This window comes from Panicum virgatum, chromosome 6N (assembly GCF_016808335.1).
Source record: "Panicum virgatum strain AP13 chromosome 6N, P.virgatum_v5, whole genome shotgun sequence".
In the NCBI taxonomy this organism is placed as follows: Eukaryota; Viridiplantae; Streptophyta; class Magnoliopsida; order Poales; family Poaceae; genus Panicum; species Panicum virgatum.
Window position 1 is genome coordinate 20,315,197 of NC_053150.1, and position 22,634 is coordinate 20,337,830.

Below are 22,634 nucleotides of genomic sequence, written 5' to 3' on the forward strand. Positions count from 1 at the left end.
AGTACATGTCCCATGTACTGTCGGGTGGTTGTGGAGACGCACCTTTCAAAACATTCGGGTACTTTTAGAAGCTTCCCCGCCAAGGTGAGTGGTTCGTCTTCATTCTCTTCTGGGATCTCTACAATCTCTACCACAACCTGGGCAACATCCCTCACAGGCCCCAGCTCCTCAAGCGCCTGATGCATCAAGTCCCGAGACGCTGACAGCTCCTTGAACTACTTCAGAGTTGTCACCGCTTCCCGGTCAGTGTCCTCCTTGATCTTCTTCAGCTTTTCAATCTCATCTGCATTTTGGTACATAAGTATCTTTAGATCTAGTACCAAGCTTTTCTCAATCTTTAAAGATTTTGTGCAAGCTGTGTACTCAATTAAAAGAAAACTTATAAACACCAAGCAGAATAACTAGTCGACTGCATCATGTATGCTAAAGGCTAACCTTTCTTGGCTTTGGAGAGCTTCTTTAGCTTCTCTTGAGGGGCAGCCTTCTCAGACGAGAGCGTTTTTACTCGCTCTTTCAGAGCCTTTAGCTCTGTATTGTCCTGGGCCTGGTTACCCTCTTGCCCCAGTACCTCCTGCCAAAGAACACACACAGATCAATATATATTACTCGATCTATACTTAGGTACTCGAAATATTCGACTACTTACCCCCATCAGCTTGTACGCAAGTTTCAACTTCTCCTGCGGCAAGACACTTACCGATGAGACTTGGGAAGTACTCGCCCGCACATCAGAAATTGCCTTTTGCGGCGCATCCTCGACCCTCGCTATAGTATTCCCTGTCATTTGGGAATCTAGAGGACAATTGGGTTACTTAACCAAACTAAGAGCAAAGAAAAGTACTTTTTCAAGTATAAGGCATTACAAGTTTACCTGTAGGGGCTTCTTTAGGTAGCTTCTCGCCATCTCCCTCAGGAAGCTTTTCGCCCTTTTCCTCTTCCGGAAGCTTGTCGCTTCCACTACCATCCGAGAGCCTCTCTTCGCTCCTTTCGGTGTCAGGTAGTGGAGAATCCCGAAGCATGGAGTCTACCATGTCTTCAGCCTCACGAGCACTCATATCTGGAGTACCCGGGAGCTTCTCCACCGCTGATTTGGGGGCTGAGGCATCCTCAGTATCCCCTACTGCTCCCGGGAGTGTGTCACTAAAAAGATGAATTAGCTACTCGATACAAAGGCTAAAACTAGAAGTACAAATTTTAAAGAACTTACATGGGCGCTCTTTTCAGGGCAAGCTTCTTCGCACCCAACTTTCAGGTCATCCTCATAACGACGGCCTGTTTACCCGCATCATCAGTATTATCTACATTGGAACTACTCGTCGTTCGAGTAATCCCAGTCCCCTTTGACAGGTCCACTATGGTGGAAGGGACAGTTTGTCCCACCACAGCATCATCCCTAGATGCTGAGGTCCGTGGCATCTTTGCCGCTAGACTTGAAAACGCAAAAATACAAATTCAAACTAGCAAATCAAAAACGAAAGTACTCGATTCCAAATCAACTAGCCACTTACCTGTTGCTCGTAGTTTGTGAGGAGCTGCGACGCTTCCTCACCACCGACCGTGCACCCCTTGGATGCATGGTTTGGGTATCAATACTTGGAGTAGGGCTGTGATCCCTGTCACTCCTCTCCTCACCTGTCTCTTCATCTACACAACCAAGGTTAGACGTCAAGTACTGTTTATATAAAAAATATGAACATGATATAACCTGGTTCACAGCATAAGAGCACATGGAGAAGTAAAAAGGACGAATAAGTGCCTGCCAGTGGAGGACTAATTTTAAAATGCTCCACGTCCTCCTACAGAAAGCAAATTCTATTAGAATTATGCTAAGGTAAAAGTACTCGATATTTACTAAATCGACTACTCTTATCAGTACCTGCTTCGGAGGATTTGCAGCAAAGAATGTATCAGGAACAATGAGAACTTTCTTCACATCCCTCAGTAGTCGTTGGACTCGACTAAACACCTCCTCATCCGAGATCTCTTCCTCCAAGTACCTTGATGAGTCAATTGTTCCCTGATACTGGAAACCAAGCATTTCCCGAACCTGCAGCGGTTGGATCCTTCTTTTCATCCAGTCGAACATTACTGCCTCTCCAGTCACGTTATTTTGCCTAAGAACGGCAATTCACGCGAGTAGCTCAGAGATTTGACTCTCGTCGACTGGTTTCTTGTTCCACTCAGGCCACTGAATCGGAGGGCCTGGAGTAATCGCTGGGACGCTCTCCCACTGGTTCTCGACATAGAACCACTTGGGCTTCTATTCGATTACTTTATTACTAAGACTATAAGGGATATAAAATCTATCCTTCCTCTTCCTAAGCTGAAGACTCGCACCTCCTACTACATCTAAACCGTAGGAATCTGGCTGCGGTTTAAGGTGGAAAAGGAATCGAAAGAGTTCAAAACGGGGCTCGATGCTCAGAAAAGTTTCGCACAAATGCATGAAGATTGAAATATGAACAAAGGAATTTGGGGTTAAATGGTGGAGCTGGATCCTATAGTAGCGCAGGAGCCTAGAGAAAAAAAAACAAACAAGAAAACCCAATCCCCATTCCAAATAAGGTGTTAAAGCAACGATTTCGTCCGTATTTTCATACGGACGATCCTCACCCAAGGCAAGACACCATTGGATGACGGATTTATCTGGCAAAAGACCAGCAGAAACTAGGGTGTCTAGGTCGGATTCAGAGCACTTACTCGTAATCCATCCTTCCTCATGGGTTGGCTTCGCATCCACACCCTTCCCTTTGCTTGATTTCTTCGGTGCCATTCGGAAATCTACAGAGCGCTTCACGTGCATACACTAGTGGAAACCCTAAAGTGGGGATGGGAAGCAAGGAGGAGTAAGAAGTGTAGATCTGGGGGCTTGAAGGAAAGAATAGAGCTAAGCAGTAAAAGTGAATGGCGACTGGTGGGGTAAAACCTAGTTACCGTTTTATTTTATAATGGCGGTGGCAACATGGTGGTTTTGCGGGCACACAAGGAGGGATAGAGTCCGGAACGAAGTTATTCGGGATACGGTCGGGGTGGCACCAATTGAGGAGAAACTTACCCAGCATCGGCTGAGATGGTTTGGACATGTCCAACGAAGGCCTCCTGAGGCACCGGTGCGTAACGGGGTTCTTGAGCGCGTCGATAATGTAAAGAGGGGTAGAGGTAGACCTTAACTGACGTGGGATGAGTCGGTTAAGAGAAACCTTAAGGATTGGAATATCTCTAAAGAGATAGCTTTGGATAGGAGCGCTTGGAGACTAGCTATCAATGTGCCTGAATCTTGAACTTATTTCTTTCAGGTTTCATCTCTAGCCTACCCCAACTTGCTTGGGAAAAAGGCTATGTTGTTGTTGGTGGTGGTGGTGGCAACATGGTAACATTCCAAAAGCCAATAGTCCGTTGCAAATCGCGGAAAAGGGGGATTTTTTGAGACATTTCCTTTTTCTAATATTATATTCTAGAAAAAGAAAACACTCACATTCCTGGACAACTACTCGACTCAGATTGGGATTACATTCCAGAACAAGGAAAAGTACTCGACACAGTACAACTACTCGATATTACATCTCGAGTACTTCTTCCTAACTAACTTTACAACGACTCGGGTCTGCACGCACACTTCTTGGCTTCCTGAGAGCCTGCTGCAGCTAGATCGGACCGTGGCCGTGACAAAGTACAAACTTGTTATTCCCATAAAGGGAATAATGATACTTGTATTCTGGGAGAAAAGTTTCAAGAGTTTGGAGGCAGATTACAGTAACTGTCTCGCAAGGTCTCTTGTTGCATCTTGCGGAGAAATTTCTCCTTCTCCCTAAATACGTTGTGACAATATTAAGTCTCCTTATCGGAGATGTCAGTTCTTGGGTACCCAGAAACAGGCAACCCCAAGAGTGCGACACAATTACCTGCAACTAGTCCACAGAGAACCTGCCTCATTGGAATATGCAAGGACATGATTTCCAAAATAAATCCGATGAGAGCATTGGGGTTGCAGGATGAGGTAGCAGGGACTTCTCTTGTCACTCGCAAGTTCTCTTCTTGCATCTTTTGTTGGAAAGGACTACACAAACTTCAGGAGGGCGAGAGCAAGAACACCAAACGCAAACCATAGCTTCTGAACCTAGGTGCTTCTGGCAAAACACTCCTCACCCATCTTTTATAGCCACAAAGGGACCTTACTGGAGGGTAACCCGTGAAGCTACAGTGGCAGCATTCACGGACGCAATAATGCAAGATTCTCCATGTAGTACAGTCCCACATGAGCAAATAGTAAAGAGATGTACATCTCGGGTTTTATTTCTGAAGATATTTCGGGTGCAATCAGTGTGGCGTATCCAATCGAATCATTTTTTGGGGTCTTTTACCCGAAAAAGGGGTCTTTTTGGATACCAGATCTGATTAAACCTGAAGATATTCTGAAGAATAAAATCCGATGCCATGTCTTAGATCCTTAATTCCAAATCTTTGCTCGGGGGCTACCCGCAGTATAAGGGATTTTGATTTAAGGCTCGGAGGCTGCGGGATATGTGCATCAGAGATTTATTTTTCAAATTTTTTGAAAATAATGAAGGAAAAAGACTAAAGTGACCCTCAACCTGATTCTGCGATTCAACCTAAGGCTCGGGGGCTACTCCATGTGAAGTACGAGTACTTCGCGCACCATATATGATCAAGATTTCGGGGGCTTGAGCACCTCACAGCCTCATAGCAACCGGAAGTACTTGGAGGAATACTCGACGGATCTGAAGGAAGGCCCAGAGGCAACCAGAAGGATGTTCTGACTACTTGAAGTACTCGAAGACGCCCAGCCAAGTACTCGACGCCTGCAGGACTCGGCTACGAAGAGTTCGGGGGCTTGTCAGACCCGGGGCAGCAGGACTACTTATAGGCATAGAATGTTCTAGAGTTAGGGATAGCTCATAGATATACCTTACTTCTCTTGTAACTACCCGAATAGGCGTAGAACTAGCTGCAGTACAAAGGAAACTACTCTATTGTGTTGTAATAGGACTACAATTATACTCGGCTAGGACTTTCCATGTAACCATATTCCCTTGGATATATAAGGGCAGGCGGGGACCCCCTCAAAACATCATCAACACCTAAGGCAATATAAACCACCACACAGGACATAGGGTATTACGCAATTCACGGCCCGAACCTGTCTAAATCTTTGTGTTCCTTGCACCATCGAGTTCCAGAGCAGTCGATCCCTACCTACAAACCTTACTGATAAGGTTATCCCTGTGCAGGCTTGGCGGTAAACACCGACAAGAACATTATGGTGTCTTTCGCACCCAAGCGAAAATCTGGCAAAGTGGATTCTTTGGGCCATCAATGTATGAATATACTAAGGATTTCATACGGTGATGCCCAAACTGCCAGAAGCATGGAGGCATCATAGCTCACAATGCGATGCCCCTGACATAGAATCTTCAAGTTAAACTTTTTTATGTATGGGGTATCGACTATATGAGACCTTTTCCAAAGTCCCATAATTGCGAGTATATCTTAGTCACCGTGGATTACGTCTCCAAATTGGTAGAAGTCTTGCTATGCAGAGCTGCAGATGCTAAGCACGCCCTTAAGATGTTCCATGAGACTATATTTATGAGGTTTGGCACACCGAGGATGGTAATAAGTGACGGAGGGTCGCATTTCATTGATACTGCCTTCCAGAGCTTTCTCAAGGAACTCAAACTATTGGTATTTGGTAACGTCTACTTTAGAAGCAAGGTTATTTAGCCTGATCCCGGTAATAGCACCAGAAATGCCTTGACATCTCATAGAGCAATTACTGGAAACAAAACTATCATGAACCATGAATCATTCTGCAAGCGGATGGAATTACCGGTGAAGCATTTTACACAGAGTATTCCGGGGTGTCATTTATATTCCGCAGGGAAGGCGGCGACTAAATTGTGTAGGCAGGCAGAACAGGGGTAAGATAGACATTGGATAAGAGGTAGTATGACACACAAGTAAATTCAGCTCTACTAAATATAACAAAGGCAAGGAGCTAGGCAGAATCGAAATCAATCAAGCATGAGAGGAGATGTTGGGAGTGGAATCCAAATAGTTAGGCTTCCATGGGTTGGTTATGGACCAGTTGTTATCATTGTGATACTTTAGCACTTTTTCATACAAACCACATACTAAATAATGGGAATGGTAAGTTAAGTAGTATAAGTCGCACCTTGCCTTGAGCATATTTGGTGCAGATTATGATGGGGTGTCATCAGCGATTCTGATGTACTTGTATAGGGCGTATAAGCATACTAGCTGAAAAAACTATCAAAGAATTTATATCCATAGAATATTTATCAATCAGTAATGTATTTTTAAAAAACTAATGAACAATAGCTTTTTAGTAAACAATAATTTATCATCACATATATCTACTAATAGTTTTTTAGTTTCGATATCTCCTCACACCTATGTGGTAGGTGGAGGTTTACGTGATGAGACTTCACAAGCAACAGATGATCCTGACATCAAGTTCGAAGCAGATGAGATATGTGATGGATTGGTGTTGTGTGAAGACTTTGCAAGATTGAAGCAGGAACATAGAAGAAGGTTGAAACTTAGCCTTCTAGCTACTCTAGTAATTCGTGGGCATATCCCTCATTTGGCTGCAGACATCTCCTGAGAGTGTTCAAGGCTGGGCCTTCCTTTTATCTAAAAACATATAGCAAAAATTGTTCAATGACAAAAACATAACAACAGGCACAACTATTCGCTATGTTCGCTTAGCTTGTCAGCCAACCAGCCAGCAGTACTGTTCTCTCATACTAAATCAGCACCAGCCACCAGCTACCAGCCAGTCAGCAGTACTGTTCTCTCATAACAAATCAGCACCAGCCATCATCCACAGCCATGCGAATACGGCGTATAGTCCTATTCTTTTTTTTATAATGCACTCATGTTGCCCCTGCAACATTGTTTAGGTTTATCCGCAAAAATAAACACTGTTTATGTTAAAACGACAGTCTTCCATTGTTCCCTCTAAAATAAATTAATAATGCATGAGGTTAAATGAATAATTGCAATTATGGGCCCAGTGTTTTGATATCCACTAGAACACGGGCAAGCATACACGTTGAAATACCCCCGCACTTGGCAATCGGCATTAGAGAGGAGCTAGATTTTTTCTGGAAACAACCCACCAATTTACTCCATTCAAGTTGAGCCAAAATCTGAATGGCCCATGAAACTATAATTTGGTTCCATGTTACCCCTAAGCACCCATTTAGTTTATTTCACCCAATAATACAATTTATCTTTTTTGTTTCTACATACATAAGTTGAATTTTAATTTTCAAATTTTCCAGGATAGTAGTGGGCATCACAATGCGTATTAAAAAATTTGTTATAAATTTTCATCTTTGTTTTCATATAGTATTGAACTCCAATGATTAATTTATTTTATAATATCCTAACCTATCAAAATAATGAAGAAAATTTATGATATATTTTTTCTAATATGTGTTATGATATGTACTATCATCTTGTAAAATTTCAACTTAAAACTCCACCTATATATGGAGAAATGGAAAAAACAAATTGTATTAAAGGGTAATTTAAACTAAATGGCATAGTTTGAAGGCTACAATGAACCAAATGATAGTTTAGAGAGTTATCCAAATTTTAACTATAGTTGAGGGGAGTAATTTAGACGTTTTCTTTTTCTTTTCAAATGCTATAGTTATCCGATGACTTAGCTCTTACCTTTGTTTATTAGGCCATTTCCAGTGGGTGGTTTCATCTCACTATTTCCAATACTGCCCTATACTATAAAATATCTTGAGAAGAAACAATCCCTACAATGTAAGATTTCAATTTTAGTATTTCATATGTGCTTATTGCATATAATTGTAAGACACATAATGACTTGAAAACAGTGTATACAAAGTTTCATTTGGATAAAACTCATTCTTATCTCTTTTATTTAAATCATTGTTATGTTATTCAAATTGTTTATATTACAATTTATTTAGTGTGCATGAAACACTATAAAACCTTCCATTAATACCGAGCAGCCGACCGGCCGCTTGTATGTGTAATCGCAATTCAATTCGACTCCATGTATAGGCGCGCCCATGCCCATGTGCAGCCCCCCCCCCCCCCCCCCCAGCTACAGGACAGCAGCAAGCACGAGTCCAACCCACGAGGGCCAGTCAAGTCGTCGAGTCGACGATCCAGCAGGTTTCGTCTGCATCCATCCATCCCCCCAAGTCTTTCCTTCCGCGCGTGTCGCCGCCCAACCGTCCCCGTCGACCTCCTGCTACCAGCCAACAGTCGACATGCCCGTCGTCGCTTTCACCGGCAGGCAGCCAAGACGCGTGATTGGGGCCGGGAGTCAAACTTGGAATGGAATCTTCAGGCGCACATTTTACTCTTTTTTAATCCAATGAACAGGACACGTCTGACCTGCCAGGCTGCAGCGTACGAGACTCAGGTGTCTTCTTTCGCCTGCATGCTTCCAAATTTTAATTTTAAGGGTTGTTTAGTTTCAAGGGAACTTTAAATCATGTCACATTAAAAAATTAATATTTATAAGTATTAATTAATTACAAAACTAACTGACGAACTCTAGGGCTAAACTGCTTGACAAATCTAATAAGTATATTAATTCATGATTAGTGAATTGTTACAGTAGCATCACTGTAGCAAATTATGAATTAGTTATACTCATTAGATTCGTCTCGCAAATTAACACTCATCTGTCAAAAATTTTATAAATAGATTTTATTTGATACTACTAAATGATAAGATTTTCTTCGATGTGACAGAAGCTAAAGAAAAGTATGTGAAAACAAACAGTGTGTTAGTCGTCGGAGGCGATGGAGATAGTTAGACAAATCACAAATGCACAAGTACGCCGGTCCAATAAGAAGATAAACAGCGAGAGGAGGGGAGAGGAGAGTCAGGTCGTAGAGATGCAAGGATGATCCAGCAGTCTTGGTTCCGCACGCACGGAGACGTCTAGCCCTCGAGTCGACCAAGCCGTGGGATAATGGACGACTGAGGTTGAGGAGTATAATTCCCTCGCTCCTCTCCTACTACCAGCTGCTGATGCTGCGACTTTCGGTTTCGTCTATCGCCGGCCTCCGTGTTCAGCTAGCGGCCCGGTCGATTAGTGAAACCCGTCGCTGTCACCATGGACGACTGAGGGGTTGACGAGTCAAAAGTTTGGGCTCTGATTTTTATCAATCCCTCAAGTCTGAAGAGGACACGCACGCAGGGCGACTTGCTTGTCAGGTTCCAGCGTGGACTGATCGAACCCTTTTTTATTCGGAAAACAACAGGTCCAACCTTTCTTCGACTCACCACCGAACGAGCGAGGTCGTCGAGTCATAGACGGGCACGTGCGTGTGAGCTATCTCAAATCGCAGGACTGTGGAGCAGCAGATTAAATAAATTTAACCCTGTTTCTACACGGCGTGTATCTCGGAGATGTTCGAGTAAACAAACTCCCCCGATCTCTTCTGTTGTTAATCAAGAAGAAGAAAAGCAACGAACTCCCCGAGGTCCGGGAAGCTATCAGTCGCGCGAGTGGCCGCGGCCACCCGTGATCGGGGACGCCCCGGCCGGGTCGTTGCCCTCGGCGACCGCATCGTCCGGGCTATAGATTCGCACACTCTCCCCTCTCCCATCTGCGCTCAGTAAAGAAGAGACTAGCCTGACCTGCCTTCCGGCTCTTCTTCCTCTTCATTCATACGCCCGCCGCCTCCATCTTTCGTCTCTGCTGCGACCCTCTCCAGCTCCCTCCATTGCTCAAGGCTCTGGGCCATCCAGCAGCCATGGGGACCCAAGCGCCCGCGAGCTACCCTCCTCCTGCCAAGGTACTCTCTCTCTCTCTCTCTCTCTCTCTCTCTCTCTCTCTCTCTCTCTCTCTCTCTCTCTCTCTCTCTCTCTCTCTCTCATTGTTTATGGATTGCGATTCCCAAAGTACAAGAACCTTTGGATGGATCTCGTTTCTGGGTGCAAACGAGGTCTGAAAACTCTGCAGCTTCCTATCTATCCTTGGTCATGGTTCAATGGGCGGGTGTCAGGCCTAATTAATGACAACTAATTTCCAAAAGAACAGCTAATTTCTAACTCTAACCGGCCCCGCAGGATGACACCAAGACCGCGGAGGAGAAGAAGCTCGAGGAGTGGCTCCCCATCAACGGGTCCAGGAACGCCAAGTGGTGGTACTCCGCCTTCCACAATGTCACCGCCATGGTCGGCGCCGGCGTCCTCGGCCTCCCCTACGCCATGTCCGAGCTCGGCTGGTAACTCCCACGTCCACAATCTCTCTCTTTTCTTCCGCGGCCGCCGCCATGACATCATAAACTGATGATTCAGTAGTCAACTCTTACGATATTTCGATCTCCTCAATATAATTCTGTTCAGTTGTGAATGGACCTCTGGTGGTTAGGAATTTTGACCAATGCAACAAACTTGCGAAATTTCAGCCGCCCGATCGATTTATTTGTTTTGAGTTTTTGACCAACCACGACGACTCGACTCAAATCCGCAGGGGCCCCGGCATCGTGGTGATGATCCTGTCCTGGATCATCACGCTCTACACGCTATGGCAGATGGTGGAGATGCACGAGATGGTGCCCGGGAAGCGCTTCGACCGCTACCACGAGCTCGGCCAGCACGTCTTCGGCGAGAAGCTGGGCCTCTGGATCGTCGTGCCGCAGCAGCTCGTCGTCGAGGTCAGCCTCAACATCATCTACATGGTCACCGGCGGCCAGTCCCTCAAGAAGTTCCACGACGTCATCTGCGACGGCGGGTGCAAGGACATCAAGCTCTCCTACTTCATCATGATCTTCGCCTCGGTCCACTTCGTCCTCTCCCAGCTCCCCAACTTCAACTCCATCTCCGGCGTCTCCCTCGCCGCCGCCGTCATGTCAATCAGGTAAGAACTAATAACCTACTATACCCAACTACTGTAGCGCATCCGGCAAATTTCTGAAAACAGACTATATAGCTTAAATTATGCCTTTAATGATCATCGACATGAACATTACTTGTGCTACTAGTTACTCGACAATCGCGTGGGGCGCATCCTTGCACAAGGGGAGGGAGGCGAACGTGGACTACGACCTGCGCGCGTCCACGACGCCGGGGAGGGTGTTCGGCGTCTTGGGGGGGCTAGGCGACGTGGCGTTCGCGTACTCGGGGCACAACGTGGTGCTGGAGATCCAGGCTACCATGCCGTCCACGCCGGAGAAGCCATCCAAGCACGCCATGTGGAAGGGCGCGCTCGTCGCCTACATCATCGTCGCACTGTGCTACTTCCCCGTCACGTTCGTTGGGTACTGGGCCTTCGGCAACAGCGTCGACGACAACATCCTCATCACACTTTCAAAGCCTAAGTGGCTCATTGCCGCCGCCAACATGATGGTCGTCGTCCATGTCATTGGCAGTTACCAGGTAGTATATATAGAAATACATGGATGCTTTCAATTTTCATGTCATGCCCGGTACATGAAACTCAGTAACTGCATATGTAGAATATCGTCTCTGAACTGAATTTCATTGTCGGCACAGGTTTACGCAATGCCGGTGTTCGACATGATGGAGTCGTTTCTGGTGAAAAAGCTGCGGTTCGCTCCAAGCCTAAAACTCCGTCTCGCGTCCCGTACTTTCTACGTCGGTAATGCCTCTATCTGAACTCAACTCTGAACTCTGAATGTGTGCTTGCTTAACAAAGGGGCACCTGACAGACTGACACTGTAACAAACAAGATGAGCTAATTACTTGCAACCTGTGCAGCGTTCACGATGTTCATCGGCATCAGCTTCCCCTTCTTTGGCGGATTGCTCAGTTTCTTTGGGGGATTAGCCTTCGCACCAACAACTTATTTTGTAAGCCTTTCCACAGATCCGTAATTGGCTAATTTTCTTTCCCGCAACAATGCAAAATCAGGTCTAGAATTGTAACCAGAGAGGCAGAGACCTGACCCAATCTTACTTGTCTCTTCCAGCTTCCCTGCATCATGTGGCTCGCAGTCTACAAGCCCAAAAGGTTCAGCCTCTCGTGGTTAACCAACTGGGTAAGAACAAATGCCTTCACATCTGAATTGAAGCTTCTGTTTTGTCATCAGTAGAATGCCCCTGCTAATGTTGACCTCTGATTTTCTGACTGTCCCCCATGTTGTTCAGATCTGCATTATCATTGGAGTGCTGCTGCTGGTGTTGTCACCGATCGGAGGGCTCCGGCAGATCATTTTGTCAGCCAAGACATACAAATTCTACCAGTAAATATGATTAGCTGGGGACGTATGCATGGCAAGCTGCAGAACACCAGAACACTCTTTTTCCATTCATTATCTAAAATAACTAAATACAGTCAAGCAACTTCATCAGCCATGGTATCAAATCAAAACTTGATCCAGAGAATGATGAACCTAGTTAGTGGTTCATTTAGATAGGCCTAGACCAGGGGATCGATTCGAGTTAGTCAAAGACGTATGTACGCGGCATTTATCTATTTTTCAAGGGTGGACTATTGGCTTTTATGTGCACGTGGGAGAGCAAGGGCTCAGTGGTTTGTATTTCTTTCATCCACGGCTTACTGTACCCTCAAGTTGGGACACTGAAAGAGAGACCCATGTTAATGTTATAATTTATTATGTTTTTGGCCGCTTTCATATTTATTATTTATCCCTCCATCCCAAGAGCAATTCTAAATTTTTCAGACAGAATAGTGGTGGTACAAAAAGAGTCTCGTACCCTTATTTATTGACCACAAGTAGTTATTTTTGGCATGCAAATTAAATCTAACTGCTTAATTAGGCATATAGTTGAGATCCAATTTGCAGCTTTTTTGAGAATTTTTAGGATTGCACTTTTTATGATATTTTTTCAAATGTAGGGTGCCACTTTTATGGAACGGAGGGAGTAGTATATGTGAAAAAAAATCCATTAACTCAAGGGTTGCCGCAGTTTCTCTCTCTTTAAAACCAAAAGTGTCATATCCTTAATTTTGTACAACCAATCGCCAACAAAAATTCTGGTTATGGAACCTTGCAAAAAATTATTGGGAGTGAAAAAAAGCACATCTCCCAAACAGTTCCCAAAAGTACTCTCCCAAAACAAATTTAAACATCGACACGTCATCATGAGGTGGGCCTAGATTTTGTATTTATCCCACGGAGGATTTAATAGCAAACACTGCCTGCTCCCGGAGTGTGCTTTTTGGGCAGCCATGACCAATGGATCAGATCAGTAGGAATTAGAAGCTAGGGCGCCAACGCAGAACTACATTACTTATATGGAGATGTATGGCAGAGAGCTTCGGATTATTCTGCTGGCTTGTCCGACTCGGTTCGCCGGGGGCCGGGCTAGCAGCCGCGTGCCTGGAACCTGGAGGACTCGATGACCGCCGGCGACGCGCCAGGGCAACAAATTGACGGCAGTGTGCAGGCCCTGCAATCTTCACAGCAGGTTGCACGGGTCGGTGTTTCCTCCGTCGCTGAGCCGTCGATCTCAGCGATGGGGAGTGCCAAGGACCAACGGAAATTTGGCTCGGTTAGGGAGATTTTTTTTGTATTTGATGCCTAAACTAGATTTTTGGTAAGTGTTTTGGGTACTCTTGAAGATGCTTTCAGAGCTGCGACCCAACAACAGCCCATAATTTAATTAGGCCTGGTCACTCATGAAGCCCAATTCGTTGCCCAATTTGATTTTTGGTTTTTGCAATTTTGTTTCTTCCTCTTATATTTTCCTCTATCCAAAACCATAATGATGCTGATTCCATCATTATATTTGAACCCCTGAATATTTGTGAGTACTTGATTCAATATTTTCTAGACTCCATATATAAAAATGTTGCACAGTAGGTGAGGACCCCTAATATTCCGTCACAATTCACAAATCTGTTCCACCGATTCTAAGGTGCACCTATCTAATCTGCAGGGCCAGCCTTGTCTTTGATGTCCTTGCTCTTCCTGCACTCCAAGTAGTACGCCGTGAGGGCCACCGGGGAAACTATCCTCACGGCGCGGTGCAGACCGTCCAGCACGAATGCCACGTCGTCGCTTTCCACATCCGCGCTGTGCGGCAGCGCCGGCCCGACGGGGCCGTGCGGAGCGCCAGCGCCGCCGCGGCGAGGAGCAGAGCTCGCGCCGCGGCGCCGCGCATGAGCCACCACGCGCGTGCGCCACGGCTCCCGGGCCGCCGATCCTCCCTCGCGCCGGCAGGTGCTCCGCCACCGACGCGGCGACGGCCACGTCGCAGACGACTACGAGGTAGAAGTAGAAGACGCCCCCGAGGAGCAGGGGCACCGAGCTGGGCAGGACCAGAAACCCCGGGTACGACGAGTGGCGCGAGAGGAAGGCCGCCGGCAGCAACAGGAAGCTGACGCCAGCGCGGCAGACCGCCTCCAGGACGAGGCCGGATGGGAACGTCGCGGCGGCGCCCGCGAGGGCGCCCCACACGCGCGCAGGAACACCCGGAATGTGTGGCCGTCGTCGCCGCCGGAGCACGCCGCAACGGCGGCGGAGACGGTGGTGACCTTGACCGCCACCTAGGCTGCCAGGTACAGGGTGAGGTACGCGACGCCGGCGAGCAGAGCCCGCGCGGCGGCTCCATGGATGTCGTCTCGTATGACACCAGAGTAAGCGCCGCCGCAGTTGAGCACTTTGACGAGGGGCGCCACGACGAGGAGCTTAATGAGGACGAGCGCCGCCCCGAGGACGGCGTTACTGGCGAAAAATCTGCAAGAATAGCCGCCACCTGCACGCCGGAGCACGACGCCATGCTTCAGGAAGGTGACGGTGCCGGGTGCAGCAGCTAGTCTTGCGGTGGCGGCCGGCATGGCTGATAAGATTTCGAGCTCAACTTTCGGAAGATGCGTTCCGTTAGAGCAACTCCAGCTGTAACCTCTATTTCTTGAGTAGGGACTTTTCCTACTTTTTGGAGTTTTATTTTTTGCACCTAATTTCAGTAAGGGTCCCTACTTCTTGGTCCCTATTTTTTCTTTCCTATTTCAAGTTACTCTCTATATATATCCTTCCTATCACAAGGCTACAGTTCAAATGCAAATATTTCTAAAGCATAGTGATGACCCCAATTCAAACTCAAGATTTCAGATACAATAATTCAAATTCGTATTCAAAAATTTTCAAACAAAAAAACACTGTCAGGAAAGACCGCCCTAGCGGCGTTACAATTAAAAAGAGGTCAAGTTGACCCAGCCGAGAAACCCCCGAACCCCGGCTCTTAAGCTTGGGACTGGTGCCACGTTCCTGGGACCGTTACCCAACGGGCCGGACCCAAGCTGACAACTCAGCCCACTGGGTCTGGTGCCACGTTCTTGGGGCCGTTACCTACCGGGCCGGGCCCAGGCTGACTACACAGCCCAACTCATCAAGAGCACAGCGATGTGGTTTTTTGTCCGCGGGCGGGGAAATCCGCCCCGGTGGGGGTTCGAACCCCTCACCTGCGGGTGCCGCTGACTGCGCCCAGACCAACTGAGCTAACAACCTTTGGCGATTCCATGACAATAATCTTATATTGAGAAGAACAAATGGATGCTCGAGTTCCAAGTGCTAATGCTGATTCAGTCTATGTGGATCTGCAGCCTGCTGGCTTTAAGAATAGTTATCCTTACACTTATGTGTCAGCGATACAGAATCAGGATGACATCAAGTACAATTTCAAGTGAAAACAGTAACAGGTTATTGCCATAGTCAAATTGAGAGCACAACAAGTACAGATATGCAGTAAAAGTATCAACCAATTGTGGCGCACAAGCACAATACATATAGCTTCGATTAAAAAGAGAAAAATGCTCACCTTGACAGCCTATGGTGACCTGCAGCCTTGCAGCACTGCTCGACGGCCGTTGACGTGCAGTCCCGACCGGGAGGGGCAAGGCCTCTACCTAGTGGACACTGGGAACTGGGAAGGGCGGAGGAGCGCGAGATGGGGCAGCTGCTGGCAGCAGAGGCGGCAGGCTGTGGCGGTGCCGTGCTTGAACGGTTGCGGCGGAGGGGAGCGATGGAGGGGCAGTGGAATGAAGGGTAGGGGAGTGGAGGGTGGGCGGAGGGGTCTGGCTAAATTACGGGCCTCCCTACAGTAGAATTTCCGACTGTTCCTTTTTTCTTTTTTAGTATTTTTTGTTGTTTTCTGATAAAAAATTTAGAGAAACTTTTCAGAAAAATTTGGAGAGAAAAATTTTGAGAAAAAATGAAAAGTTTGAAAAAAAAATTGCATCCAAAAATAAAAAATAAAAAATTGGAAAAAAAATATTTTGTAAAAAATTTTGCATCTAAAATCAAAATAAAAAAGATTGGAAAAAAAGTTTTGCAAAATACTTTTGCACCTAAAAATAATCAAAAAGAAAAAAGGCCTCATCGCCACTGCCCCCATCTTCAGCGAGCGCCCTCGCCACTGCTTCCCCCATCCTCCTCGTGCGAGCTGGAGAGCCGCACCTCCCCGTCGCCGGCTGCCGCACCGCTAGATCCAGAAAAAGAAAGAGATCAAGAGAAAGAGGAAAGGGAATGGGAGGGGTGTTGGCGCCGAATCAAGGCCAACACACGATTACGCTCGAACGCGCGTCGCGAGGAGCAGCTCGATGTAGCTCTCCTATGCAGGGCGGTCAGACCGGTCAATGGGACCGGTCAGACTGGTCGCCGGTGAGGATCGGTGAAGTCCGACCAACAATTGCCTAGGAGGGACCCCGTCAGGGCAAGCGCGCGCAGGGTTGTTCTAGGATCGGCAGACCACCTAGAACGCCTTCAGACGTCGCGAAGACGAAGGAAGAACAGTAAGTATGGGGCTGGAAGAGCTAGGGTTTGAGGAAGACAAAAAGTAATGCAAAGTAACGAAAAATAATAGATTGATATGTTTTGATCGATTGGATATGCTCAATCGGCCGTGACCCTTTATATTTATAAGGAGGGGAGGTCTTACCCTATCAGGAGTCTAATTCTATACAAATCCCGCATCAAAATACAACTCCAAACTTGAACTGTGCAGTTTGGACCGGTCTGATCGGTCCGACCCGGTGTTAAGTCTTCCAGAGGCCATAACTCTCTCATCTAAACTCCAAATCAGGCATTCTACATATGCATTTCGATCGTCTGGATGAGAGCTACGCAATGGTGAAGTCCAATTTGCATTTTGACAAAGCCATCTTGACTGCTCAGATCGGTTTGTGCATATCGGTCTGACCGGTCTGCACAGTCTGCTAATTTTGGTCGTCAACATATGCCCCTCTGTTTTTTTGTGATGCTTGCATACCAAAAAATAAGTACTTGGACCAAAATTGTCTAAGGACGATGAAAAACATGCATCGGCCATATTTTGTTTTAAGGGCGATAAATTCTATCGGTCGTATCTTGCTTCTTCTTCAAACTGATGACAAAACAACTTGTTTAGGCCTCCATACCTGCTTTATGGTCGCCGACTTTGCTGATACAACCTCTGCTTGTTGCTCCATAGACTCTTTCTTACGCATTCATTGCAGCTTTCTCTTTTGGGTATGAGACAAGCCTGAGGGACACCACCTGGGCTGTAAGTACTTTGAATCCTGTTTTGCGCTCTTCTCTACCCCTTTGATGCGATCAACATCTTCTTTGACTTGATTATTGCTAGCAACAATCAGTCTTTGTGATGAAGTATGACTTGGATATATAGGAGGATATTGAATGTAATATGACTGCATATGCATCCTACTATAATCCATATATGCATAGTAATAAGGATACCAGCAATATCATGGAGCAATCGTCCATCAGATGTGGCATAATTACCTTGACCTGATCGCTCTTGATGTTTCGAGGATGGCTTCATATCCTTGATTTTGCTTGATTTCTCCTTCTGTTTCTAGACAATTCCCTCCTCATATTTGGCCAAGAGTTCCTTGAAGCTCGGCCTTGTTCTGTTCTCGGTCTTGGAAGAATTTCCAGATCCATTGGAGGCACCAGTCAAACCGGTCTTAGCACCGGTCAGACTGGTCGTACGTGTCAGACCGCTCCTGGAACCGGTCGGACCGGTCGATTTGTTGTTGGCTTCTTTCTTCTTGCTTTGCCCCCCCCCCCCGAGCATTGAAGCCTTTGTTGCAACTCGGAAGGTCTGGTTATGTAGCACCTTTTTCTCAGGCTTTTCTTCACCAATGATCACATTTTTCCCTTTAGCCGTTTCGGCTTGATGCGGCCGAATCAACACTTTTGGATTTGACAACTCAAGTGTATGAACGGGAAAAGAATTTTGATCAATTTGCATTGCAGGAACAACCAATCGTCCTTCATTTATGGCCAATTGTATTTGTCTATGAAGAACATTGCAATCATAAGTGGCATGAGAAAAAGTATTGTGTAACTTACAATATGCGCGCTGCTTCAATTCATCCGTTGATGGAATAGTGTGAGAGAACTTAATTTTCCCAAGCTTTGCCAACTCATCAAAAATTCTATCACACTTTGTCACATCAAAAGTGAATTTAATCTCGTCATGCCAATTTTTAGGAATCGGCTTTAAAGAAGCACAAGTGCTGGGCTTATCATTAGACGACCACACAAACTCAGCAGCATATACCTCATTATCCTCATCGTTTGAAATTCACCTTGTAGCACATGCATACCAAGACAATCGGATTTAAACTTTGCATTCTTACTTCGGCTTTCTTGAGCCAAAACCCTTTGCAACACTTGATTAACGGTTAGAAACTCATATGTTTCTAATCTTTCTTTAATATGAGTCCTCAAACCATTAAGATCTAATTTGGCAAGATCCTTTTCAGAAATAACCAAGATATAACATCGGTTTTTTTGTATCTCTAAATCTTCTAATATATTTAGCAACAGATTCATCATGCTTTTGCTTAACCGATGTTAAACGACATAGGCTCAATTCATTATCACCATTGTAAAAATGCTCATGAAATTTACGCGCTAATTGAGACCATGTTTGGACAGAATTAGGAGATAATGTCGAAAACCATAAAAAAAGCAGTAACAGATAATGACAACGGGAACATTCTAATTTTTAAATGATCAAGACTACCATAGATTCTCATTTGTGCATTAAACTGACTAACATGCTCCCATGTAGTCCTACTATCCTCCCTAGTGAATTTAATAAATTCAGGCACCTTAAAATTCTGAGGACATGGTATGGAAGCAAAACTCTCAGGATATGGTTTTTGACAAATAAGAGTTTTATCCTTCAGCTCTATGCCGAACGATTCTTTAAACATAACAGCTAAATCTTACTTATGTTTCTCAAGTATTTGATTAAATTAAAAATCATTTGCCCTTTGAACACTAATATTAGAATTATTCAGCATTTGTGGTGCATGATTCGGCTGTGTATATAGTGTTTGCTGCGAATAGCCATTGTTTGGCATTGCTCCATATGAATAGCCCGAACTTTGGGGAGGCATAGTATATAGATTATATGTCATAGTGGCGTATGGAGGAACACAATAACCAGTAAATCCATTTGTTCAGCTAAAATCAGTCTGAACAGGAGTTATGCTAGCAATTGGTTCAGGAGAAGCCTGATACGCCACCAGAGCACTAGGACCAGTCTGACCGGTCAGAAAACCGGTCTGACCGGTTGGAACCGGTCCACCAAGACCGGTCTGACCGGTTTGTGAAACCAATTTGACCGCTCCACTCGCATTGTATTGCTCTGGAGGTTTCTGACCATCATAAAAATTCATCGGCATGCCATACTATGGTGCAGGTGTTGTTGATGATTCAGGTGGCATAGCATGATTTTGAAAAGTATCAGCAACACTAGACATAGGAGCACTACTATCATTGGCCAAGGGTTGCTTTTTTAATGACTTATCAATTATGTTTTGGACAGTAGCAAGCACCTTCTTCTGACCATCAACTAGTAATTGACTAATTTGCTCCATAGTAATAGGTGATGCTGAAGTATTTAAATTATTGTTAGCTTTGGCTTGCTCTTCTTCGTCCGAAAGAATAACCACCTCCTTGTCCTTGAAGACTTCACCCTTCCGGTTCCTGAAGAAGTGAGACAATAACCACTGACGCTTCTCTTCGATTTCTTTCTCTTTGCACCGTGTGTTCTCCTCTTCGCACTTCTTGATGAAGGCTTCATAAGCTTGACGATCTTCAGCCGACAGTTGATCAACAGTCGGCCTAACAATGTTGCTGGCATCAACGTCACCACTTGACAGCTTCACCATGGTAGTAGATGGAGTAGATTAAATTGATTTTTAAATAACCAAGATCTTTCTTCCCCAGCGGAGTCGCCAAAATATGTTGGCGCCGAATCAGGACCAACACACGATTGCGCTCAAACGCGCGGTGCGAGGAGCAGCTCGATGAAGCTCTCCTACGCAGGGCGGTTAGACCGGTCAATGGGACCGGTCAGACCGGTCGCCGGTGAGGATCGGCGAAGTCCGATGAACGATTGCCGGGAGGGACCCCATCAGGGCAAGCGCGTGTAGTGTTGTTCTAGGATTGGCAGGCCACCTAGAACGCCTTCAGACGTCGTGGAGACGAAGGAAGAATAGCAAGTATGGGGTTGGAAGAGCTAGGGTTTGAGGAAGACAAAAAGTAATGCAAAGTAACGAAAAGTATTAGATTGATATGTTTTGATCGATTGGATATGCTCAATCGGCCGTGACCCTTTATATTTATAGGGAGGGGAGGGCTTACACATCAGGAGTCTAATTCTATACAAATCTCGCATCAAAATATAACTCCAAACTCGGACTGTGCAGTTTGGACCGGTCTACCAGACCAGTCCGACCCGGTGTCAAGTTTTCAGAGGCCATAACTCTCTCATCCGAATTCCAAATCAGGTGTTCTACATATGCATTTCGATCGTCTCGACGAGAGCTACGCAATGGTAAAGTCCAATTTGCATTTTGACAAAGTCACCTTAACCGGTCAGACCGATTTGTGCATACCAGTCTGACCGGTCTGCATAGTCTGCCAATTTTGTCGTCAACAAGGGGAGATATCACGGGAGGGGACTAGCCGATGGAAGAGGGTGGGGAGGAATCACGTGGGTGTGAGACCCTCCATGTGGGGATCGACCGTGAGTTTGGGTGTAGTCCGGTCACCTGTAAATTCATCATTGGGGTGGGCGGAGGGCCGTCTCCGGAGGGAAGGAGAGAGAAGTGGTGCGGCCTCACCATGAGCACAAAATAATCTAAGCTGAATTATCTAAGTGGTTACGTACGTACAGAGCCTTGCCTAAAAAGTTTGTAGCAACAAAATAAGAAAACAGAGTTTCGTTATGATGTTTTCTCATTCGTCTGATGTTTTAAATCAAGCTGAATTAGCCTGACCATGATTTTTCCCCGCATAAGCATCTACGCTTGTCTAATCGATATGGCCGGCCTTCTCCTTCTCCACCTCCTCGTTCCTCCGGCACTCGAAGTAGTAAGCGGTGATGGTGGCCATGGAGATCACGTCGACGACGAAGCGCAACACGTAGTTGAGGCCAGCGCCGACCAAGAACACCACGACCCTGTCTGTACCACGCGGCAGCCTCCGCATGGCGAGAGCGCGCGCGGACCCGGCAGCCACCTCCAGCGCCCATGTCGCCGCGACGTAGAGCCGTGCGCGCTTGCCCGTGCGCCGCATGAGCCGCCACGCGCGCGCCACCCCGCCGCCGCGGCGCCGCCCGGGCTCCGCCACCGCCTCGACGACGGCCATCGCGCACACGGCGTCGAGGTAGAGGCAGAGCTGGAACGCGAGGGCCGCGAGCAGCGCGTCGGGCAGGAGCAGCCGCAGCGACCAGCCCAGGTAGATGATCAGGGGCAGCGCGAGGAGGGCGGCGACGGCGGCCGCGGTGCAGGCCGCCCTGAGGACGCGGCCCAGGACGATGGTCGCGGAGCCTACCAGGAAGCTGCCCCGCACCTCGCGGAGGAGCGAGCCGGATGTGTGGTGTTCGCCGGACCACGCCGCGACGGCGGCGCGCGCGGTGGTGACTCTCATCGCCAGCCCGGCGGCCAGGTAGAGGGCTAGGTACGCCGTGCCGGCGCCCAGCAGGAGCCACGCTCTGGACATGCTGAACTCGGCGTCGGCGGCCGAGTCGTCAGCAGAGACGGCGTTGTGGTCCTCGGGGTTCACGGCGGCGTCGAGAGGCCCCACGACGAGCGCACCGAAGAGGTAGAGTGCCGTGGAGATAAGGACGTCGAGGGCGAAGACCCGCAGGAAGAGCCCGCATCTGCGCGCCGGGAGGACGACGCCGTGCTTGAGGAAGGTGAAGACGCCAGGCGCCGCCGCCGGCTGGGCCGTGGCGGTCGCCATCGATCGGTGTCAAGATCCTAGGTCAATTCTCAGGAGATCGGAATTCAGAACACGCTCGCGGCATGAGGGTTCTTCCGTTCCGACGGACGTGCAGTACTGTCTCCGGTTTATAAGCCACCTCGTCGTCCGATCGCGTTCTTCACCGCCGACGTGGATCCCAACACAGCTCGACACGTAAGCAGCACACTGGTGTTTGTGTTGGGGTGGACCTCTAACTTCTCAAGTGTGGTCTTCTTCTCGGGCTCGAACTCTGCCGATGTTCAGGTGTGGATGATGATTCTTTCTTGGTTGATCTGACACGTTCTAACTTGTAACTTGAAAATCCACTACTAGAAAACAAGCCTTAGGTCCACCCAAAATTACTAGTACAGAGATGAACCGGTACCTTATG

The 22,634-nt window shown here is 46.9% G+C and overlaps 2 protein-coding genes across 2 annotated transcripts; one reads left to right on the forward strand and one right to left on the reverse strand.

Annotated features, from left to right (window-relative positions):
* Positions 1 to 215: 215 nt before the first annotated feature.
* On the reverse strand, positions 216 to 1,031 carry LOC120678007. Its single transcript, XM_039959172.1, has 4 exons — positions 872 to 1,031; positions 647 to 777; positions 436 to 571; positions 216 to 283 (listed from the first exon to the last, which is right to left on the reverse strand). The coding sequence occupies exons 1-4, from the start codon at positions 1,029 to 1,031 to the stop codon at positions 216 to 218; spliced, it is 495 nt and encodes a 164-aa protein (XP_039815106.1).
* Positions 1,032 to 9,444: 8,413 nt separating this feature from the next.
* LOC120679370 (lysine histidine transporter 1-like) lies at positions 9,445 to 12,652 on the forward strand. Its single transcript, XM_039960948.1, has 8 exons — positions 9,445 to 9,842; positions 10,117 to 10,274; positions 10,523 to 10,909; positions 11,034 to 11,427; positions 11,545 to 11,650; positions 11,770 to 11,861; positions 11,981 to 12,049; positions 12,159 to 12,652. The coding sequence occupies exons 1-8, from the start codon at positions 9,801 to 9,803 to the stop codon at positions 12,255 to 12,257; spliced, it is 1,347 nt and encodes a 448-aa protein (XP_039816882.1). The 5' UTR covers positions 9,445 to 9,800; the 3' UTR covers positions 12,258 to 12,652.
* Positions 12,653 to 22,634: the final 9,982 nt, after the last annotated feature.